A 23,452-nucleotide genomic window follows, 5' to 3' on the forward strand; every position below is an offset into this window, starting at 1 on the left:
AAGAATGTCAGCACTTTTTTAGATAATGAAAAAAAAAAGAGAATATCAGCACTTATTAGGCGAGCAATAGAATTGCGCGCGTAAACAGTGACGTGAATCGGCCTGAAAGCCCACGGTACGTGCGGCCGGCGTTCCGCGTTCCGTGACGACAATGAGAATAGACGCTTCTAGAACATACAGAACAACTTCTTTTCGCCTGCTCGTGATGTTCCGTTCACATTTCACAGCCGTTTATTAGAGAGAGATCACGAAAAACTCCCCAAAAATGGCGTGGGCTACGACTACGAGGCCAAGATACCAGGGTTTATCCTTCTCCTCGTTGTATCTGCTTGTACCGATATCAGTCAGAAAAAAAAAAAGAAAGAAAGTTTGCACTAAACGTGTTTTTTCAATTTTCAGTACTCCTACGTACTCCGTACAGTTGGATGCCGATCGGACGGCGGAGTGCAGCTCGTTGACCCAGCCGATTTCGTTCACACGTGGCGGCCGCGCGACGCGGGACGTGGCGCGGGGAAGCCCCCACCACCACTGGGCCCAACGCCGCAGGGCAACGCGTCCACACTTCCGCCGCGCATCGCTTTCACAGGCAACCTCAACCAACACTCGGGCCTGGGAGGGAAGGAAGATTTTACACACACCGGACTTACCGCTATAAAGCGCGAAGGCCCCCGATCCACGATGCCGTCTCGCACCGCCCCGTTCATCTCTCGCCTCCGGCTCCTCCGAACCGCCGCCGCCCTCTCCCCGTTCTCGTCCTCCGCGCCGCCGCGGCACAGCCCCCGCATCCTCCGCGCTAGCCCTGTCGGTGCGCCTCACCCGCCGCGCGTCTCCGCAGCCGTCTCGCCGCTGGTCCGTCCGGTCGCCGCCGGGTTCGCGCTGTTCAGCATGGCCACCGCCACCTCCTCCGCCGCATCCGTCCACGACTTCACCGTCAAGGTCTGCACTGCCTCCTGCCCTCCTCAAAACTTGGACACCCCTTTCCCCTCTGGTGATTTGGTCCCCTTTCAGCAGCGAGAGACTGAAGCTTTATACCCATACCCCATACCCTTCTGGGGGAAAGTATTTGCACATCGATGCCTCCGTGATGCTGCTACGATTCGGCCCTTTTGGGACTTCTTAAGCCAATATCTTTTTGGTTTTAGCTGCAGATTTTTTTACCCAAATCTTTGGAGGTTTTCTACAAGCTGTTATACTGCTTGAATTGTGATCCTAATGTTTAAAGGACTATGCTTTTTGGTGTTTGCAGGATGCAAGTGGCAAAGATGTGGACCTGAGCACCTACAAGGGGAAAGTCCTCCTTATCGTCAATGTTGCATCTCAGTGGTACCAATTATTACCAATCCCTCACCTCCACAGTGTCTACGTTTTAATTTTGTAAACTTGGAAATTATTCTAGAATGCATAATGTGATTTATCTTTTTCATGTTGAAATGTTCCATGAACAACGAAACCTTGGAACCCTAGTACTGCGTTATCAAGCGCTTAAGTTGAATGATATGCTCATTTGATGCCTAATATAATGTATATTTTCGATCAAACTTCCATTCATGTTGCAAAGTAAAGATGCCGAATTTATATGGTTTCATATGGAACACATTCGAGTTTCTATCTAGGCCATATGAGACAAATCGAAATTTGAAGTATTGTTCTGCTAAATGAAACTTTAAAAAGAGCCATGGTAGTGTTTGTCCCGGAGGATCAGCCTTTGCATGTAGATTATCGATATATGGAAAAAATAATAATCTGGTCAGCAGGTAAGTTGGTTTTAGCTGGACAACAGGATGTTGATCTCTTGCCAATTGGAAAGTTTGTGCAGATTGTCATACCATTAACTATTTTTCTATTTGTGTCTCATCCTCCTTGTGTTAAGGGATACATGTTCTTTAGAGGATGGCCATTTTTTTTTACTAATTTTAAAGACCAATGAGATGCAGATATAATAAAATAACATACAAACTGATATCATTATCCTCAAATTAAGAAATCTTGTTGCTCTCTGTCATTGTTGCAGTGGCTTGACCAATTCCAACTACACGGAGCTGAGCCAGTTGTATGAGAAGTACAAGGACCAGGGTGAGTGTTAGATGCATCTCATCATTTGTTCCCTCATTATGAAATCTCTCTTGTGCGCTGAATTGCTCGTATGTTCTTTCATTTGGAGTTTATGACCAACCAATTGCTAATGTCATTGTCAATTTGATTTGACGACAGGTTTTGAGATCCTTGCTTTCCCATGCAACCAGTTTGGTGGACAGGAACCTGGCACTAATGAGGAGATTGTCCAATTTGCTTGCACCCGCTTCAAGGCCGAGTATCCAATTTTTGATAAGGTAAATTTGGGCACACTATACCACTACCTCTTGCATTTTTGCACTTTTTTTTTCATTTATCTTTCAAGTGGAAAGAAACAACTAACTCGAGTATATGTTCACCTTCCAGAGCCATCATAATATTTTAAAGGAAATTAATCCCATTCCGAAAGTGTTCCCTTTCATATGTAGCCTGTGATGTATTTCCAGATACTTGTCTAGTACTTAAAAGGAAATTGATCAAGTCCATGAAGTTTTTATCCGATTCTTATGCATTTCGTATGATGTATGCGATCGATAAGCCTGATACCAGTTTTATCCTTTCATTTATCTCAAGAAAGAATCATGGATGTTTATAATGTGATGATCAATTGATTTTTATTGTTTAGAGAGGTGAGATCTAGAAGTTCTAACTACCATTATCTTAATAGGTTGATGTTAATGGTGACAACACTGCACCCATCTACAAGTTTCTGAAGTCCAGCAAAGGTGGTCTTTTCGGTGACAATATCAAATGGAACTTCTCCAAGTTCTTGGTCGACAAAGAGGGGCGTGTTGTGGAGCGCTATGCGCCAACTACTTCTCCACTCAGCATGGAGGTAAATCCCGAGCTCCAAGTGGGTGTAATTTGAGTTCCATCTCATCAAGCTTCCTTGCCTTCACTTACAGCGATTGCTTTAATCATATTACAGAAGGACATCAAGAAGCTGCTTGGAAGTTCTTAAAACCTTACCGCCGGCGCCACCAGATGCACTGCTGCGTTGCATTGAGCACTTGGAACTTCCAATAATGTTGTAATAAAACTGTGCTTGGAATTGCTGTATTTTCATTTGCGTAGCCCTGCTGTGTAATGTATAAAGTATTAACGTGTAATGAAATTGGCTTACTGCATCACTTTGCCCCTTTCTTGAAATATTATCTCCTGTATCTGTGTTCGTTATTGAGACCTGCGACTGCGATGAGCAAGTTTTGACGTGTAACGTGTACTCGTTCTATCTGTGCATATACTGTTTTATTAGCTTTGTGCTGTGGTTACAGGTTTGCAGCCAACAATCTCTGAACCTTGGCATATTTGACAAGGTCTGACAACAATCTCTGAAACTTGGCATATTTGACAAGATTTGAGAAGTTTTTCCAACACAAGTACACAACACCCCAATGTTACACATGACTCAAACTATCATTACTTCTTTTATCAGCAAATATCCCAAATTACCAGCAAGTATCTGCTACTCTGAACTTTACGGACCAAGATAAAATATCACGTTATGTCGTTTCTTTGTCAAATTGAATACTCTCTATGTTGTAGTATCACCAGTACATTTTGTTTACAACTTGGTTTCATATATCTCGTAATAGCATTTTTTCAAGTCGGGATATTTGCATTGGCATGAATCTAATTAGGTCTGGTTTAGTTCCCAACTTTTTCAAACTTCCAACTTTTTATCACATCAAAACTTTCTTATACACCTAAACTTCCAACTTTTCCATCATAACATTCTAATTTCAATCAAATTTTTAATTTAACGTGAACTAAAGACAACCTTAACCTTTTGTCAAACTGCCTCAGCGCCCGCGGGGTAAAGGAGAGTAGTCAACTGGTCGATCGATCTGCCCTCCGTCGACACGACGACACCTCCGTCTCGGCGTCCGCTGTTCCGCCTGCGCCGTAGCATCGCGCCGATATCCATTACGCTACTCCCCTTGCGAGTTGCGACTGCGAGCAGGCGGTGGCGCCGAGCCCGTCTTCTCGGCCTCGACTCCCATCTCCTCGCTAGTTCTCACCCGCGCCTGCGTCGATTTCCATCCATCCCGCGAGGAGAGCTTCCATCCAACGGTGCCGGCTTCTCTAAATACAAGCTCACTCGGTCCGGCCCACACACCCCAACTCGGCACACATCTTCCAAGTCTCCAGCGAAGTCTCCCCCCTCCCTCCCACTCGTGTTCGGCATCTCGACGGCGGCCAGGCCGCCCCAAAACCCACGCGGATCCCTCTTGATGCAGGCCGCCGCGTAGCCTGTCGGATCGGAGCGGCGAGGCGGGGAGGGAGGGACCCGGATCGGCGGGGTGCGCGTGCTCGTACCCCCCATGGAGGCGGCACGTGGGGCCCGATCCCGGGTTCCGGTGGCGGCGGTGGTAGCGGTGGTGCTCGTGGCAGGGCTCGCCGCGGGCGGCTCCGCGGCTGAGATCCGGCGGCAGAAGAACGTGCAGGTGGCGCTCCGGGCCAAGTGGGCCGGCACGCCGCTGCTGCTCGAAGCCAGGTGAGTGGTTGGTTTGCTCGATTTGCTGGTGTATGTGGCTCTGTTTGGTCGAGATATGTCAATTTGACTTTGATTAGTGTTTCTCATTTGAATCTGATATGTGAGGGTTTAGCATTGAGAACCTGGCGTATCGCAAAACTGCGAGCAAGCCATTCGGTTGATGTATATATATATTTTTTAGAAAAAATAGAGCTGCCCAAGTAGAAAACACGCCATGTAGAAAACACGCCATGCTTAGCTGCCTGTTTCTCACATAAAAATTTTACTAGTACTGGGATGATGTGGAACGGGATCTGTACACTGACACACCTAGATTCTGAATTTTGATTGGTCACCAGTACACTTTTCCTATGTTTAAATCGGGTGATTTTGCGGAATTGAATCCTCATAAATTATGAAATTATTTGGAGCAAAATTTTAGGTTTATGAGGTTTTTGGTACCATGTTATTTTTTGCTCGCTCGCTATTGTTCTGCATTTGAATTTTGTGGCCGCTTCACTGCTTGTGTGAAATTGAATTTTATTTTAAGTATTGGACTAGTCTCAAGTTGTTCATATTAGTGAATAATGACACTATACTTGGTGTATTTTTTGCAACCCCAGTAATTTTTGTACAACTCAAGTGCTATTTATGTATACCCAAATTCTGGCTGCTACTGATTTTATGGTGCTCTGGACAAGCCAGTGTATTTATCTTAGCTCAAATACTACAGAACTGCCATATATATATATAGATACATATACATACATACATACATACATACATAGATATATATATATATATATATATATATATATATATAAATAAATATATATATATAAATATAAATATAAATATAAATATAAATATATATATAAATAAATAAAATTAATTAACGAATGCATTTTCATTGTAACGACTAATGCTGGTGGGTGCAAGTAAATACTGTTTCCCTATAAGCTATATGCTTTTCGTGTAAAGTGTAAACATAAACATTCAGCTTGTATATGAGCACTTCGCAGCAGTGTTAACCTGGTTAATGTTACTTGTTATTTTCCAAGAGGTACTTAATATATCTTATGTTCTCGCTTTTGTTAGTGAACTGCTTTCAAAAGAATGGAAGGATCTATTTTGGGATTTTATTGACCATTGGAAGGAACTCGATAAGGCATCTGAATGTTTGACAGCCAAGTGTTGTGTTCAGAAGATTGTTGAGGATGCCCGCTCATTTCTGAGTGAGCCACTGGCTTCAATTTTTGAGTTCTCACTTACCCTTCGGTCAGCATCGCCAAGGTTAGTGCTCTACAGGCAGCTTGCGGAGGAGTCATTATCCTCTATTCCTGTTAAAGATGGCACTTTGGAGCAAACCTCTGGTCCTAGTACTGGGGAAAATTTTCATGAGGCTGTTAAAGGAACTTGCTGCTGGGTAGACACGGGGAGTGCTCTATTATTAAACTCAGCTGATCTACGCAAATGGCTTGATGGCTTGGGCAAACTGTAAGTATCTTCTGTTCTTTTTTTTGATCTCTTTGTTAGGGCTGTAAATGGGCAACTGAGAATATTTGCTGAGCAGAGCTGTGGACTCCACTCAACAACCTGAACTCTTTGAGTTTGACCATATATATCCTCAATCAAATATTACTGCTCCAATTGCTATATTTTATGGGGCTTTTGGGACAAAATGCTTCAAAGAGCTGCATGTTCACCTGGCAGAAGCATCAAAGCAGGTAACCGTTCTCCAATGTATTTAAGAGTGTATGAAATCCTGAGCAAACAACGAGCTCTAGAAAGTAGAGGGATAAGGTCCATAACATTACCATGGCATTGCATATTAAATTTCTGTTCCCATTTACTCATGATTCTTGAACTCTTTCTTTTATTATTTCAAAAGGTATTTTATTGTTTTCTTTGGCTATTGCTTCTGTTCTATAGCTTTTCTACGTCATACATAATTTCCTTTGCTGTAGTTCTCTAATATGCATTATATGTTTTTTCTAGGGAAAAGTAAGATATGCCCTGCGCCATGTCCTGCCATCTGGATGTCAGGCTACATCTAGCTTCTGTGGTTCTGTTGGTGCTATAGATGCAGTCACTTTGAGTGGATATGGTGTGGAACTTGCTCTCAAGAACATGGAATACAAGGCCATGGATGACACTGCTATAAAGAAGGGTAACACTCCCATGCATTTTATCACTCCTCACCCTTTTTTATATTAAGAAAGCAAATCTGTTATGAAATTCTCAAGTAAATCTGCACCAGATCCTTTTATCTGAAATAAATCAATAAAGTAGCCAATAAGGAATTATATTATATTCCTCTTCAGTTTGGTTGGGTGGATTATGCGTTGTTGACATCATGAAGACCCGAACTTTATTGCATATTTTATTTGAAATACTGAATGAACAGCATTTTCCACTCCCAGGTGTTGCTCTGGAAGATCCTAAGACTGAAGACCTCAGTCAAGAAGTCAGAGGATTTATATTTTCCAAGATTTTGGTCTGCTTCTTTCAGTCAATAAATCTAACTACATGGACTTTGATGTGATGCACAAATGGATGGTATTGACAATATCTTTTTACCTCATTGTGCATCCAGGAACGCAAACCAGCGTTAAATGCTGAGATAATGTCCTTCAGGGATTATCTGTTGTCATCGACAGTATCTGACACACTTGAAGTATGGGAACTCAAAGGTAGTGTTGTGATAAGCTGATGAGCATTCCTGACACTTCCTCATGATTCTATTTTTATTCCAATGTTTTGTTATTCAATGGTATAAGAGTGCCTTTTTAATTTGTGATAATTTCCATACTGCAGACTTGGGTCATCAGACAGCGCAGAGAATCCTCCATGCATCGGATCCTTTACAGTCAATGCAGGAAATTAATCAAAATTTCCCCAGTATAGTTTCATCACTGTCACGGATGAAGGTGGATGCTTTTTCTGAGCTCACTTTAGATGTCTAGATGTGCTCATAAGCAATGAACTGTTGGTTATATATATGTTTTGTTGGGGAGATGAAAATTTTGTTTTTGAATACATTCGTATGAACTATTTCTGCATGAAGAATATTAATGACGATTTCATGTTTGTACAGCTTGACGATTCAATCAAGGATGAAATAATTGCAAATCAGCGAATGGTTCCACCTGGCAAGTCATTGATGGCTTTGAATGGTGCTTTGATTAATATTGAGGATCTCGATCTTTACCTGTATGTTACACTGTATTTCCGAGATAACAATGTTTCTGATTATTTAATATGTTTTCCCACTTTCATTAGCCAAGTAAATTAGCAGATTTCTTCTTGTCTGATGCACACCAAAGTTGATTATTTCCTTCACACTTGGTTTTGGTGTGAATCACTGTATTCTATAACACTTTGCAATTAACTCCTCTACACCACCTGTTGTTAGAAAACATGCTACAGAGCAAATGGTAACTGTAAACCTACGACGAAATGATATTCTACAATTCAACAGCTGCCTGGAGAGATTGTTGACAAGAACAATAACACAATACAGCTTTTATATGGTGTTAGTCATTTGATGCATAAGAAGATAAAAGTCCAATCAGTTTTATAGTTGCGCATGTTGCAAATATTCAGTGCATCACATTGTTTGAGAGTTTTCTCCTCAATCTGTTTGCTCATATAGGCCATACAGATTTTTATTTGTCTGGACATAATAATTTGGTATTTATCCTGTTTCTCACATTTCCCGAACACTAAATTTGCATATTTAACTAATAGAGCACACATTTCCGGGAACCTGATTCTGTTTTGCTAACTTTAGTAATTCATCTATCTTAAAATTGTTACCAGATTTCTGACTAATATCATACTCTATTTAACTAATAGAGTACACATTTGATTCTGGTTTGTCTGACAGGTTGATGGATATGGTCCATGAGGAATTATCTCTTGCTGATCAGTTTGTCAAACTAAAGGTGAATTTTGATAAATGTGCTATTAAACATGTTTAATGGGTTGACCTTGGCTCCTTCCAAGAGATTTACTTTTGATGGTTGTTCCTCTTAACATCCCAGTTATGAGGAATGCATGAACACCTGTCTACCAGTGTTGATAATTCGAACCTGTTGGAAAAAAAAACTAGTTTGACAACTTTTGGTGAAATGCAACGCCTAAGTGTGAAATGCTGTATAACTGCAGAATACACCAGATTGATGATATTTCTTGGTTATACTCAAATAACATATTTGTTTCTAATTGCTTTTTTTATGATAAATGTTATTTAAGTTCTTAATCTCTTACAATGTTGGATATTTATGGTGTGGACTGTCAAGTTGTGAAATCCTGCACCAAACATATTTGCCTAAAAACTATTATTTTCTTTTGTTTCATTTGTTTATAGGGAATACATTTTTATTTACTTTCTTATGAGGTGTAACTTATTTCGTAATTAATTTCAAATGCCTACCAGATTCCTGGAAGCGCTGTCCACAAGATCCTGTCAGCTGCTCCACCAACAGAATCTAACTCGTTCCGTGTTGACTTCCGGTCTTCCCATGTTCATTATCTTAATAACTTGGAGGAAGATGCGTTATATAAAAGGTGGAGAAGCAACATCAATGAGGTTTTGTTCTTTTCTCTTTTTTATTAACACCATTGAAATAAGATTGTCATTAGAATGTTGCTTTGCTGTGCCAAGTCAAATGAGGGACTACAACCTTCTATTTCCAAGGCTTTAGGAATTACTAGAGAACTAAGAATATATCCTTATACTCATTACTCCCTCCGTCCCACAATAGTTGTCTTTCTAGGTTGATTAGCATAGATTAAGATTTGAGAAGAAAAGACTATAATACCCCTTATTTGAATGGGAGTTGGAGGATGTGCAAGGGTAAAAAGAGAAGAAATTTGAATAGGAGATGATTGATGGGACTGCTATTACTCAAAAGTGACACCTATTTGGGACATATTTTGTATCCTAGAAAGACAACTATTTTGGGACGAAGGAAGTATGAAATAGATATCTTGCTTGACAACACTGATATCCTGTTTTGGTATGATAGGTTCACTATTAATTCTCAAGCTTAGCTTTCCATGGCTGATATATATCAACAGTATATCTTAATGTTTTTTAGTTTGTACTACTACAAAAGTTCACGTTTACCATACATGTGAAATCTAAATATTAGTGGTTTTGCATATGCTATTCAACATTGGTTGCTTGTGTTTTCTTTTCTGCATTTTCTCGTTTTCGAGAAAATTGTATGACGCAACTATACCAACCTTAATTAATTACTATTACTTACTAATTTTTTCTTCTTCCTTTGCAGCTATTGATGCCAGTCTTCCCTGGTCAGATGCGCTACATCCGCAAAAATCTATTCCATGCTGTTTATGTGCTTGATCCTGCTTCAGTCTGTGGTGCAGAGGCTAGTCTCTTTCTTACCTTCCAGTTTTATGTTTTTGTCTTTTTAACCTGGAGCCTTTTTCTAACTGGGTGTCCTGTTGCCATTTCTCTTTAAATCTTTACAGACCATTGACATGGTTCTATCTCTATACCAAGATAGTGTCCCTATAAGGTTTGGCATTATATTGTATTCTTCAAGGCTTATTAGTGTTATTGAAGAAAATGATGGCAATCTTCCAGTAAATAATGGGTCTAAGACTGAGGAGGATATTTCTATTTTGGTAATCATTTTTTTTAATTTACTTTGAATTCTTGAGATCATTGTTTGATGTGTAGAGCATGAAACTGGTATTGCATTATAATTACTTGAGTTATTTACCTTATATTTTCATTAAATACTACTAATGCTCGAAGGAATCAAGTGTACATTACATTATACAATATTAAAGGGGCGTCCTATATTTAATGTAATACACATTTTATGTTAGTCTGATGCTTATGTGGTCCTTTTTCTTTTTTCCTGTTGATAAATAAACATTTACATACCGTGTCCTTGCAACCTACATGTTCTGGTAGTTCCATTTTTCGTGACTTACCATTATGTACATATGTGGTGCACACGACCCATGTTTTCTATTGATAGGACGATTCACAGCATAATAAGATTATAATTTTAGGGATTCCTAGTAACAGTATATTGCAATTAGTAGGTCCATGTAATTATTCTGAACTGGAAGGGATACACAGCAGCAGAAGATTACAGTTAGTATGTCCTATGTACTATTTTAAACTATAAGGGGTATGAACATAAGAAAGGGAAATCTATGAATATGCGTCATCGTACAATATGATGCAGCACATTTCCTAGTGGTCTTGACTAGTGAGATGGATTATAACCTTAATTGCCTCATAAAAGGAATTGATGCACCATGTTTCCCTTTTTGCAGATAATAAGGCTATTCCTGTACATCAAGGAAACATACTCAACGCAGTTGGCATACCAGTTCCTAAGCAATGTGAGTGCACATAACATATTTGATTTGCTATTTATAAACTAGAAAATTCAGCTTGAGTGGATATGGTGGCAAAAGAAGGAAACGTGTATCTTTCAATACTTGAATATATCTTTTTTCTGTATGCTAGACCAATTTCATGTCTAAAAGAATTTGAGCTTTGGCATATTTTCTCTTCTTTTTGGCATAAAATACAGTGCTTCTGTTAGTTTTCATCATCCTCTCTGCCTTGTGCCTTCCGTGAGTGATGACATTTGTGTTAAGTTTTGTGCTAAGCTTATTGTGGTGTAAAAAATCATTGCAAACTGTTCATCATAATTGACAGAGCTTAAAAACATGTGGAAGAGGTGTCTGCTAGACTTCTAATTTTGCTGAACAACCCTTTCACCAATTTTTCATCTGAAGTAAAAGTTGAGATTTGTTTTATATATCCTTTCATGATTAGTTCTCTTTCTTTCTTTTTTGTTTCTTCGGAAAATTGATAATGGTTGATGGAATTACATGTCTGACATGGCTCTAAGAAATTGGAATGTAGTGGCATTTGTCTATTGTTATGTTGCATATTGATCCTTGAATAATATTGCTCAGGTGGGCATGTTACAGTTTCCATCTAAAATATCACTAGTGAAATCATGATCATGTTCTTTATGTTATATTTGCTATTTAATTGTCTTGCCAATCTGTGCACACTCTAGATGTTCTTCGTTTCCTATAGTTCTAATCCTTGTGATATTTTCTTCTCCAGATACATAAATCACAGAACAGTGGTGATGACTATAATGAAGAGTCTGTGGAAGCTCATCATGTTGAAGGGGCATTTGTTGATTCCTTATTGTAAGCTCATTCACTGAATTCAATATTTTGTTGGAGATAATTGTTCAAATATATTTAACATGTTTTCCTTGTTCTACTAATATTTGGTAATGTACAGGTCAAGTGCTAAATCTCACCCTCAAGATGTGCTGCTAAAGTTGCAAAAAGAGAACATGCACAAACAAGAGGCTGAAGAAAGTTCTCGTTTTGTTCACAAACTTGGGTTGTATAAACTCCAGTGTTGCCTATTGATGAATGGACTTGTGCATGAATCAAGCGAGGTAGTTAATTATTCAACTTAAACTTTGGTAGCAGCTGGCCTATAATGTTAAATTTAAGAACAATGACTTGTCTATTCTGCATTTGTAGTGCTCTTATTTTGCTCAACAGCTATGGAATATATCTTTCTATGTTATAACTAATATGATGTCCATTTCATGCGTGATATACTTTTTTAAAGGACGCAACCATGAATGCTATGAACGATGAGCTTCCTAGGATACAAGAACAAGTCTATTATGGGCATATCCAGTCCCATACAGATGTTTTAGAGAAATTTTTGTCAGAAAGTAGCTACAAGCGTTACAATCCATCGGTAAGTACACAGAAATCTAAAAAAATATAGTTTGTTGCCTATCAATCTATTTAACCATAGAAATTTTCTTCTCAGATAACTGGCAAGAGCACTGAGAATAAGAGATTTGTCTCACTAGTTGGACCGTATCATCAGGGAGATTCTACACTTCATGACATTACTTATTTACACTCTCATGGAAGTATGCTTCCTACTTCTTTGGCTGTATCTTGTCATCTACCATTAATGGTTGTTGGTGCTGACATGTTGCTATCAAATCTGTCTGCAGCTACAGATGATGCCAAGCCTGTCACTCATCTAGTTGCTGTTGATATTTCTTCGAAGATTGGGATAAAGTTGCTTCATGAGGCCATACGTTACCTGGTAGATGCAGAAATTGCCTATCGTGCCTATTCCAATGCCATTTATGTTGTTTTCTCACAAATAGTATCTTGCCTTTTGACATGATTTAGATGGCTGGGTCAAATAGAGCTCGTGTTGGTCTACTAATTTATGTCCGCAATGATAATCCATCACCTATTTTACATATGAAGGATATCTTCGATAGAACCATTTCATCTTTCAGGTTTGCTCCTCATTTTTGGGTAGATATACAGAATTTGTTTGCTTTACTCTTAACATTGCGTACATCTAGTTTGTCTCTGATTTGGATGAGCCAATTTTTGTCCTTAGCTATAAGGAAAAGGTACTGGACTTCCTGCATGAGCTCTGCAAATTTTATGAAGGACAACATGTGCCTTCTTCCGGGGTTGGTGATAAGATTAGCACTATGAGGGAGAAGGTGTATAGCATAGCTGCTGAAACTGGCTTGCCTGTTGATAATTATAAAGCGTGGTTTACAAGTTATTCTCATGATGCAGTCCTCAGAGGAATGAATAAGGTCTTGACTTGAGCTTTCCTATCCTTTTTGTAAATGTCTCCCTTTAACTAAATTGTTAGTATGCGCCATTTTAATTGGCTCGACAAATGCATACATTGAGAGCTTGTACTGAGCTGGAAAAGGCAACCGTAGATTAGAAACACGTTAAGTCTTTATATATAAATCAATCTAATTCTTGTACTAGACTGGTTGACCAATTCAGTTCCATTTTGGATGCTAGAGCTAGCTCAAACTTGGTTTGAATGAGATTTACAGCTGTATGAATTACAGAATATTTAGCCATATGGCTCATGTCTTGCTTGGCACCTGAAGATCCCCTAGAAATCAGAATGTAGATGCACCATGTTGAGCACAAAGACACAAACTTAGCCCTGTTTCAATTTCTGTAAGAGCTGAGCCCAACTCCGTGCAGCAACCAGGCTGCATGCAAGGCACAAGCATTTATCTTTTTGCTCATTCTTGGCATGCACTCAGGGATCTCACAACGTGCATACTGTAATCCTAGGTAGATCCTTGGGCAGTTGTATCTACCTATTCCTGGCTAGTGTCTGACAAGTTCTCTGCTGGTTCAGGACCAGTTTTGTCTTTCAAACCAAAACTCTTGTTCAACTTTCCATTCATATTTCCCCTACAAGACAGTAGGCTTACCTATTTAAACTTGCCAACAAAAAGACCAGCTTTCAGTGGGAACAAAAAAAAAAGGCATTTTGAATTTTGCTCGCCCTTAATTAAGAACTTCTTAATAAGTTTCTGTCAGTTTCTTATCAAATTCGCTCTGAAACATATCACCTTTTTATTTCTTTGGTTGTGCAGTTGTCTGACTTCTTATTCGGGAAACTAGGGCTTGAATTTGGCAGCAATGCTGTGATTACGAATGGACGGGTAAGCTTTTGTGTCCCCCTTCATTTATTTGTTGATACACGCATACACCAATACATATTGGCCACCATATCTGCCTCCGAGCAGTAAAACAGTGGTACTACTTCACTATTTTGGGAATCTGTGCTCATGATAACAGTTACTTCAATCTGATCTGTCGGCAGCTTCTGTTGTTCACGACTTCATGCTATTCCTTACCTTTCAGGTATTTGTTGTAAATGAAGGAGATTCATTTCTAACTGATGATTTAGGCCTGCTTGAGTCTATGGAGTACGAATTGAGAACAAAACACATTTATGAAATAATTGAAGAGATCGAATGGACAGGTGTCGACCCTGATGACCTGACAAGGTAAGTTAGGCATGTGCTAGTTCCTGTAGCTCTTTCCATTGGGGTTTATTAATGGTCTAACCTGATTGGTGTCTTCAAATGATTAAATTCTCTCTACGTGAGGTGCATATTTGTACTTACACTTTATCTGTTGAACTGTTCGTTCTTTATATTAGAATATTAGCTCCAGAGGCAAGTTCTGTGTTCCTTTTCTTTTCTGTTTTCCTCTCTTTTCCCCAATTTTTCAGATGACAGTAAAACATGAAATATTATATTGAAAAATTAACTGATCTAATAAGTACTTTTATTTGGCGTGGTTCTAATAATAAAAATGTGAAGTTATTTCATTTATCGAGAAATCGTACTATATGTACTTTGTTGGCAGCAAATTCTACAGCGATGTCGCCATGTTGATTTCATCATCAATGTCTATTCGTGAAAGGCCATCCGAAAGAGCCCATTTTGAAATTTTGCATGCAGAGCACAGGTAAATCTCCTTTATGTTTGCATGCATCAACTTTCAGCTGGAATATGTGTTATTGCTTGTTCTGTTCTATTTTACTTGCCTTTTCTGGACATTGACATGGTATCCAATGCACACTTTGCCCACTAATTTCTTTTATTATGCTTATATTTAAACCTCAAGTACCAACCACCGATTTTTTCACTTGAACCAACATAAAGCTTCCACTTGAACCAACATAAAGCTTCCAGTATTGTTGGATGTTATTTTTTTTTAACTTTAAGCAGTTTGCACTCATCTCCTTCTGTTTCAATCTGCCATGCAGTGCTATTAAACTGAACGGTATGAGTTCAGGTGTTCATATCGATGCTGTCATTGACCCACTAAGTCCTGCTGGGCAAAAACTTGCTCCACTCTTACGCATTCTCTGGAGACAGATTGAGCCGAGCATGAGAATTGTTCTGAATCCTATTGTACGTATATGTTTATTCACCACAACATATAATTCTGCATCTGCATTGAAAGAATTTTCCCATCGTGATTTGAGTAGTTTTTGTTTCCAAGTTTTAATTTCAAGACTGCGGTGAGCTAATAAGTTATTGTACAAGTGCTTGTAAATAATATTCTTTTTAGTAGAAAATAAAGTAGGATCCTCTCCTGCTGTTTTGGGTAAAAAAAGGTTATCATACAATTGCATGTTGATCTTGTAGAGGCTACTGAGTGCTTTAAGTCTTTACCTATATCGTCAATTAACAGACTTATTTGTTGCTTTGGTTGGATGATGCACTGTAATAATCCATAGTGCTTCTTTTCCGTTACTTTTATTTTGATATGGTTGGTTTGATCTTTGTTGTTACACTTACTATCAATTCAATAACTTCAACATTTTAACCAACTTCAGTAGCTAGAGGTTCGCCGGCATAATTAATTAAATTCATGCTATTCTGTGCCAGCCTTATTTCTTAGTGAATCTGCTCTAATGAATAAGAACGTGATTTTACTTTTGAAAGTTCAATTACATAATGGCACCGACACTCCTTAAATTTACAAAAAATATCGTAATAACCACTGCACTTATCTCATAGTTCTCCTCAACTCTATGATATTTGTTTACATATCAGTTCATTCTGCATCTTGAGTTAATCATGTTCAATTGAATTGTTCATCTATGTGCACAATTCGTGCAAGTTTTTGTATAATCTTTAATTGTTCATCTCCGTGCACAATTTGTATGCCTTATACTCCCTCCTTTCCAAATTGATCTACATATAATTTTTTTTGAGATTATTCCTAAATGATCTACATATTTGTGTTCATTCATTAAGTCTATTCGTTATTTGTGCATTGGAGTAAATGGACATTGATGCATGCATCCATGCACACAAGTATTTATAACCCACATGCAATATCTTGATTTGCTGTTGGCTAGGAAATAATGGGATGGTGCATGCATTGAGTTTGTTGCTAGAGTAAATATAGTATGAGAGAGTTATTAGCTTTTCTTGGTCTTAGTGTACCTATGAAATATGTAGATCAATTTGGAATGGAGGGAGTAGATAATAACATGACTTAGCACTATAACATGAGTTAGCACTATCTTTTGCTGAAGCTAATGATTGAGAGAAACTATTATTTGTATTGTATTGTTTAAAGTCATATTGCTATGTCTTGGTGGATGAATTTGTTTCTATGCTTGAGCTTGGACTAGCTACAATTCTAACTGCTTTTAGAGCTAACATTAATGGACCATTTTCAGAGTTCTCTTGCGGATCTACCTTTAAAGAACTATTATAGATTTGTTCTTCCATCAATGGTAAGTCTCATATATTTACCGAGCAATAGTGACCGACTGATTTCCTACAATAATACTTGGCCATTTGATTTGCAGGACGATTTTAGCAGTACCGATTATTCTGTGCATGGACCTAAAGCTTTCTTCGCAAATATGCCACTATCGAAAACACTTACGATGAACATTGATGTCCCTGAACCATGGCTTGTTGAACCTGTCATTGCCATGTATGCTACCCATTAAATATGAACTAAATATCTGAAATGCTATTTTTAGTGTAGCATCATCACCTTCTTTGCTTGTTTTTTTGTGTCAGCCATGATCTGGACAACATTTTATTGGAGAATCTCGGTGATGTTATAACATTGCAGGCAGTGTTTGAACTTGAAGCACTCCTCTTGACAGGTATAGTCTTTGACAATAATCTCTTTTGGTTCTGGTGGATTATTTTGTTAACAGAAGAAATTCTCTTCAGGCCATTGCAAGGAAAAGGATAGAGACCCTCCCAGGGGTCTTCAGTTTATCCTTGGTACCAAACGAAGACCACACTTGGTAGATACGCTTGTCATGGCCAACTTGGGCTACTGGCAGATGAAAGTTTCCCCTGGTGTATGGTACCTACAATTAGCGCCTGGTCGTAGTGCAGATTTGTATGAGCTACCTTCAAAACTCATTGCCATTGATAGCTTGAGGGGCAAACTTATGCACATTGAAGTGCAAAAGAGAGGAGGAAAAGAGCACGAGGACTTGCTAAATGCTGATGATGACAACCACTTCCAGGAAAAGATGGTCTGTTTCTTATTTAGTTGCAAACATATCCTTGAAACTCTAAACAACATTTCCTTTAAAATCATTTTTAATGCAGGATAACAAAGGCTGGAATAACAACCTTTTGAAGTGGGCTTCTAGTTTCATTAGTGGCGACTCATCATCAAAAAAGAAGGATGAGAAAATCTCTGTAAGGCTTTCTTATGTCAGCTCTTTAAGTTTACTAGCCTGCATGCTACTGCAAACAGTGTATGAAAAGGCAATACCAAGCTTTACTTGGTGCAAGATTTCATGTTTTTCCTTTTGAATTGCTTCTAAACTGTCAATAATTCTATATAAAGAATCACTCCATTGTAACTTTTTTCCTAAGGATACAAGGGAGAAAACGATCCCTCCCCAAGAGTCGAACAATACAACGTATGCTTAAATTCCAGTGACCACCCCCCCTCCCCACCCACCCACCCACCCACCCACAAATAAATAAATAAAACCCGACGGATTAAGCTTCTAGGGCAAGCGATCGACAAGGAGTTCATGAAGAGCGTAGGCGCGGGCGTAACACCTAAGGCTGCTCTCCGCTGCAATAGACTGCAGAACGGCTTGTACATTGGGGCGCACCCTCAAAAGCACAAGCATGTCAGTGCTTCCATTTCTCCCAGCTTACTAGAATGAACAGAGAGTTGATCCCCCCTTCCTTAGGTCTTTAGGAGTACCTTTTGTAACTTTGCACCATCAGTTGAAAAGACGCGCGGTAGATTGAGACTCCATTATAATTTTACAAAAGCATTTTGCAAAAAACATGTCTAGTTCAGCCTCTCACAAGTTCTTGGGAACTACTCCCTCCATCCCAAAATAAACTAACTTCTAGAGTTTGAAATTTGTCCCAAAAAAACCAACTTCTACCTTCTTACCTACCATCGGTCCGCAAATTGACAAGTTTTATCTCTTCAATACTCCTCACCTACCCACCCATCAATATAACTTTGCTATTAATTAGGGGCATTTTGGTCTTTTGTCTCTCCCCTTATATTCACCTTGGGAAGCTAGGTTTGGACATTTTGTGGGACACAGTGAGTACACAAGAACTGATACATAATGACACACTAAAAAAAATATACATTATATTTAGCTGCTAATTTGGTTTCACTGAAAGGAAGTTGCCGTTTTTTTGAGAAAAATACATTGCAATATAAAAATCTAGAACAGTTGGGATTCTAAACTCTGTAAGAAGTTTGTCTGTTTGATGGAAAGTATATAAAAGGATGTTCTGTGTTGCAACTCTGTCGATGTTATGTGAAAACACAGTATATATGTGTCAATTCCTTCTTTGCCACTCTAAATTTGGTATCATCCCTTATTTGTTACTCATGTCTCACTGACATGTGGGACCTGGACCCACCTTCCAATGAGATAATGAGTAAGAAAATAGAGATTGGGACAAAAATATAAGAGATTTATCCAATAAACTTACATGTATTATCTTATGCACTCAAAGTGAATCATTTGAGATATGTATCTGGGTATCACAGTTAATAGAGATAGAAGATGAGATGGTCAGTTTGAATTTTGAGTATTGCATAAATCTAAACGCTTGCTTGATGATGGTGAGCGTACATCTAACTACATGTACATCAATGCATTTGAGAAACATTCATCTTTTTATTGCTACTGGATTGCATATATTTCTTTACTTGATATATTTATATAGTACCATGAATATGTTTTTTACAGATTCTAGGAGAATGTTGATTCCCTTTAAAAAGTAACAGATTAGTTCCACTCAAGCTTGTACCTTACATTAAGTGGTTATGTTCTTCATTGTGTGTTAGAAATATCCTTTATTGTGCATTTTTATTCAGGACCTTAAAGCTGCAAGACAAGGGGAGACAATCAACATTTTCTCTGTTGCTTCTGGGCATCTGTAAGTGCCCATTGTCCATGTCTATTACTCTACTTCTTAGCTACTTCTATTGCCCATTGTCATTCTCTTTGGATCTTTATGTCGTTTCTGGTGTTTCTTATATTTTATTTTGTATGACACCTTATAAATTTGTAAACCCAGTTTCCTGTTGCTTGCTGGCATTGTTACTTTTTTTACACTAATTACTGGCACTTTTTGATTAACTTGTAATTTAGTTTCTCTGTTGGACCGTACAATCCGGTGTTCTTCCCTAGTCTACTTTTTCCAGAGCAAAGCGCTGGTTATTACCCTACAAAGAACATGTTATTTTGAGAAGTAATGAGAACAGGTGATTTAGCTGCAAAGTGTTCTGTTGCAGGTATGAACGTTTCCTCAAGATAATGATTTTGAGTGTATTAAAGCAAACACAAAGACCTGTGAAATTCTGGTTCATAAAGAACTATCTATCTCCACAGTTCAAGGTACGTGAGCTGCCTTTGCTTGAGTTGAGTATTTAATGAGAAGATATTAGATGTCTGCCTTTAGTTGAGTATTTCATGAGAAGATATTAGATGTCTTCCTTTGAGTTGAGTAATGAGAAGATATTAGATGCCTGTTGTCTAACCAATAATCCAATGGCCAGGATGTCATACCCCATATGGCCCAGGAATATGGATTTGAGTACGAGCTTGTCACATATAAATGGCCAACATGGTTGCACAAACAGAAAGAGAAGCAGCGAATTATATGGGCATACAAGATCTTGTTTCTAGATGTCATATTTCCACTTTCACTGAGGAAGGTATTTTCTTATGTTATATTCATCCTTGTAGATTCATGACCATCCTTATTTATACGTTAACTAAGCCACAGTTCATCGTGATGGATAATATTACTCTGACACTTTCCATGTAGGTTATTTTTGTTGACGCAGATCAAATTGTGAGAGCAGACATGGGAGAACTGTATGACATGAATCTGAAGGGTCGTCCCCTTGCGTATACTCCATTCTGCGATAACAACAAGGAGATGGATGGCTATCGATTTTGGAAGCAAGTAAGTTACCAAATTGTTGTTGGTTACATAATAAATGTTTTTTGGTCAAGTTGTTTGCTAACTCCCTTTTGCTTTCCCTCTGTGAAAGGGTTTCTGGAAAGATCATCTGCGAGGAAGACCATACCACATCAGGTGGGTGTGATCTTTGCATATGGTATGCCAATTCATTCTTTCTGGTTTTGTGTTGTAATTGTTATGATTTGGTGTTATTCCAGTGCTCTTTATGTTGTTGATTTGGCCAAATTTCGGCAAACTGCTTCTGGAGATACTCTACGGGTCTTCTATGAAACACTCAGCAAAGACCCCAATAGTCTCTCAAATCTTGATCAGGTAATTGACCACCGCTAATACATTTATTGATCTACTTAACACATTACAGGGATCATAAGGCTGTACAATTCCAAGTCAACCTGGTTGGCAAACCTGCATGCACAACTGCCTTATCAGGACTACCTGGATTGTACAGTCTCATTTGATGAAATGGATTTTGGTCGGTACTGCTCATTTAGTGGCTGCAGACCTGGATTCACATAAGAATTGGATTTCTTCTAGTGAAACAAGATATGGAAAAAAACTGAATATTAAAACTCAAATAATTTTTATTTTATATTAGGCTATGGTAAAAAAATGTTCTTCAAAAAGAAAACTGTTAGACTTTGCTACCTGACAGAAAATAATTGACAGCATGGCAGAACCTTCTTGTACAGTTGCAAGAGGCATGTTTCATGGCCATCTGAATTCTGAACTCTATTCTGAGACCTGTGATTGCAAGAGGCATGTTTCATAGCCATCTCACTTATCTCTGTTATCGAAACCTAATATCAAAAGTTCATAAAACATCATATGGCGCAATCGTTTGAGTGGGAACCACCAACTAGTTAACCCATAGGTTTCCCATTTTAAATACAAAGTGCAGCTCATTGTCAATTCGCACTAGGACAGCTGGTTTAAGTCTAGCAGAAAATTAAAAAAACTAGTTTGCAGAAACATGCTGTGGTGTGCAGAGATTAATGGAAGAAACTACACAAATGCAGTTTACAGATGTGAACATGTGTGAATGCTTACTTGCAACACCTTTATATTCAGGATCTCCCAAATTATGCTCAGCATACTGTGCCCATATTCTCTCTCCCTCAAGAATGGCTATGGTGTGAATCTTGGTGTGGAAATGCCACAAAGGCAAGAGCAAAAACCATTGATCTTTGCAACAACCCAATGACAAAGGAGCCAAAGCTTCAGGTAAAATTATTTTGCAGTAATAGTCCATATTTTGTTTCCTGTTTCTTGTCTAGAACTAATTTTAAGGTTATAAATCGACTTTCTAGGGTGCCAAAAGAATTGTTCCAGAGTGGGTTGATCTTGACAGTGAAGCAAGGCAGTTCACAGCACGAATCTTGGGAGATAATCCGGAGTCACCAGGAACTACTTCCCCGCCATCTGATACACCAAAGTCAGATGATAAAGGCGCAAAACATGATGAGCTATGATACACCAGCCGCTTTGGAGGCAACGATTCTTCACACTGACTGTAGTTCTCTGGTGTCCCAGCAGTTAAAATCATATTGCTGGTTCAGGGGGCAATGAAGTGCAGATACCATAATGTGCGAATCAATCGATGATCAATAATCAATGGTGGTGCCATTTTGCATTTTGTAGGGCTAACTGCCGAAAATAGGTTCACGAAGGGGTCTAGTTGGTAGTTTTTCAAGAACTTGTATACATAGAACACTGTAATCCCAATTCGTGTATTAAGATGTTCTTCCTGGGACGCTGTAAAGTTTATTGGCAACTGCCAGTTGAAAGCTAGTATTAGCAATCTGGCAGCCCGAGAATTTTGTAAAAGTTGGCACCCAACAAAGCTCGAGAATGTTAGATACTTTGGTGTTGGTATTCCAAAACATTTGTAGTTTGTGTATTTGATACGTGGAAATTTGATGCTCATTTTTCTAAGATAGGAATTTCGAAAGACGCACCAAAAAAAGGGCGCTGCAGAGTTTGATAAATCTACGATAATTGATAATTTCTCAGGTAAAAGCTACTCCAAATTAAGCAGGCGAGGCATGGAAGCGCCTCTCGAGGGGAGAGGGATTACAGTTATCTATTGTGGGTAGAGGGATTACAGTTATCTATTGTGTTGGGGAAAAAATATAGCTCTATTGTGGGTTACTATTAAGATATTATATGAAAGTCGAATTTCTTCCACTCTCATTTGAGAGTGCGAATATAAGGAGGTATTTTGTGTTTGGGAAAGTCAGAAGAAAAAAGGATTTTGAATCCTCCTTTTCCTTTTTCCCTTAGAAAAATAACTCAATCAAAATCCAATTATCTACTCTACAAGAACGAAACGCTATCGGCTAAGAAAACTGATACTGGGATTTTCATTTCGAACAGTGAGCACCACTAGATATCAAACCTGCAAATAAATCTCAGTTAAATTAAAACAATAAACTATACATTCAGATTAGCTGTAAGCAAATTTGTTAATTATTTGCTTTGTTACAATATTACACCACTCTTTTCCTATGTTGCAGTGTAGTGCTTGGATTAAGTTTTATTTATGTGCATTGGGCCTGTTCGATGTGACTACTAGATAGTAGTCAGTAGCTACAATAGCAACACATAATTTCTACCATAGCCACTGCAGTTGGGCAGCCGAACACACCCATTGAACTCAGAAGTACTTCCTCCACCTAAAATATACTAATGCGTAACTTTTATATATATATATATTTCATAATATAAGATACAAATGTATGCATGTAATATATTACCATATTCCTCTCCCATGAATTTATTTTTTAAATCTTTCACTCTCGATACATACATTATATTTATTAGAGTGATACAAATAAAAATGTGATAATTTTTTTTCTGTTTTTTTGCGTTAGTAGTAGTTGTTTCTTATATTTGGGATAAAAAAACCAAGATGAGTAAAACTAATTACTTTCTATTAAGGAAGGAAGAGTTTTCCTACAAAGTTACGGTTCCATCAAGGTCATATATGCTTGACTTCTTTTTTTAGAAAAAAACATTAGCA

At 38.4% G+C, this 23,452-nt stretch overlaps 2 protein-coding genes across 2 annotated transcripts; both read left to right on the forward strand.

The window, feature by feature from the left end:
• Positions 1-631: 631 nt before the first annotated feature.
• On the forward strand, positions 632-3,203 carry LOC127761680 (probable phospholipid hydroperoxide glutathione peroxidase). Its single transcript, XM_052286006.1, has 6 exons — positions 632-936; positions 1,247-1,323; positions 2,012-2,073; positions 2,212-2,330; positions 2,741-2,908; positions 3,002-3,203. The coding sequence occupies exons 1-6, from the start codon at positions 679-681 to the stop codon at positions 3,032-3,034; spliced, it is 717 nt and encodes a 238-aa protein (XP_052141966.1). The 5' UTR covers positions 632-678; the 3' UTR covers positions 3,035-3,203.
• Positions 3,204-3,975: 772 nt separating this feature from the next.
• On the forward strand, positions 3,976-22,330 carry LOC127761678 (UDP-glucose:glycoprotein glucosyltransferase). The gene is made up of 37 exons (XM_052286003.1): positions 3,976-4,570; positions 5,648-6,046; positions 6,123-6,276; positions 6,548-6,719; positions 6,973-7,046; positions 7,146-7,242; positions 7,367-7,479; positions 7,647-7,762; positions 8,439-8,496; positions 8,991-9,143; positions 9,850-9,948; positions 10,052-10,207; positions 10,874-10,942; positions 11,685-11,773; positions 11,871-12,033; positions 12,213-12,347; positions 12,423-12,528; positions 12,616-12,710; positions 12,800-12,912; positions 13,020-13,227; positions 14,041-14,109; positions 14,312-14,457; positions 14,822-14,923; positions 15,225-15,372; positions 16,656-16,712; positions 16,788-16,918; positions 17,008-17,096; positions 17,167-17,480; positions 17,557-17,649; positions 19,319-19,380; positions 19,739-19,841; positions 20,003-20,161; positions 20,275-20,415; positions 20,504-20,547; positions 20,631-20,745; positions 21,502-21,654; positions 21,741-22,330. The coding sequence occupies exons 1-37, from the start codon at positions 4,398-4,400 to the stop codon at positions 21,900-21,902; spliced, it is 4,830 nt and encodes a 1,609-aa protein (XP_052141963.1). The 5' UTR covers positions 3,976-4,397; the 3' UTR covers positions 21,903-22,330.
• Positions 22,331-23,452: the final 1,122 nt, after the last annotated feature.

Source organism: Oryza glaberrima, chromosome 2, assembly GCF_000147395.1.
Source record: "Oryza glaberrima chromosome 2, OglaRS2, whole genome shotgun sequence".
NCBI classification, from domain to species: Eukaryota; Viridiplantae; Streptophyta; class Magnoliopsida; order Poales; family Poaceae; genus Oryza; species Oryza glaberrima.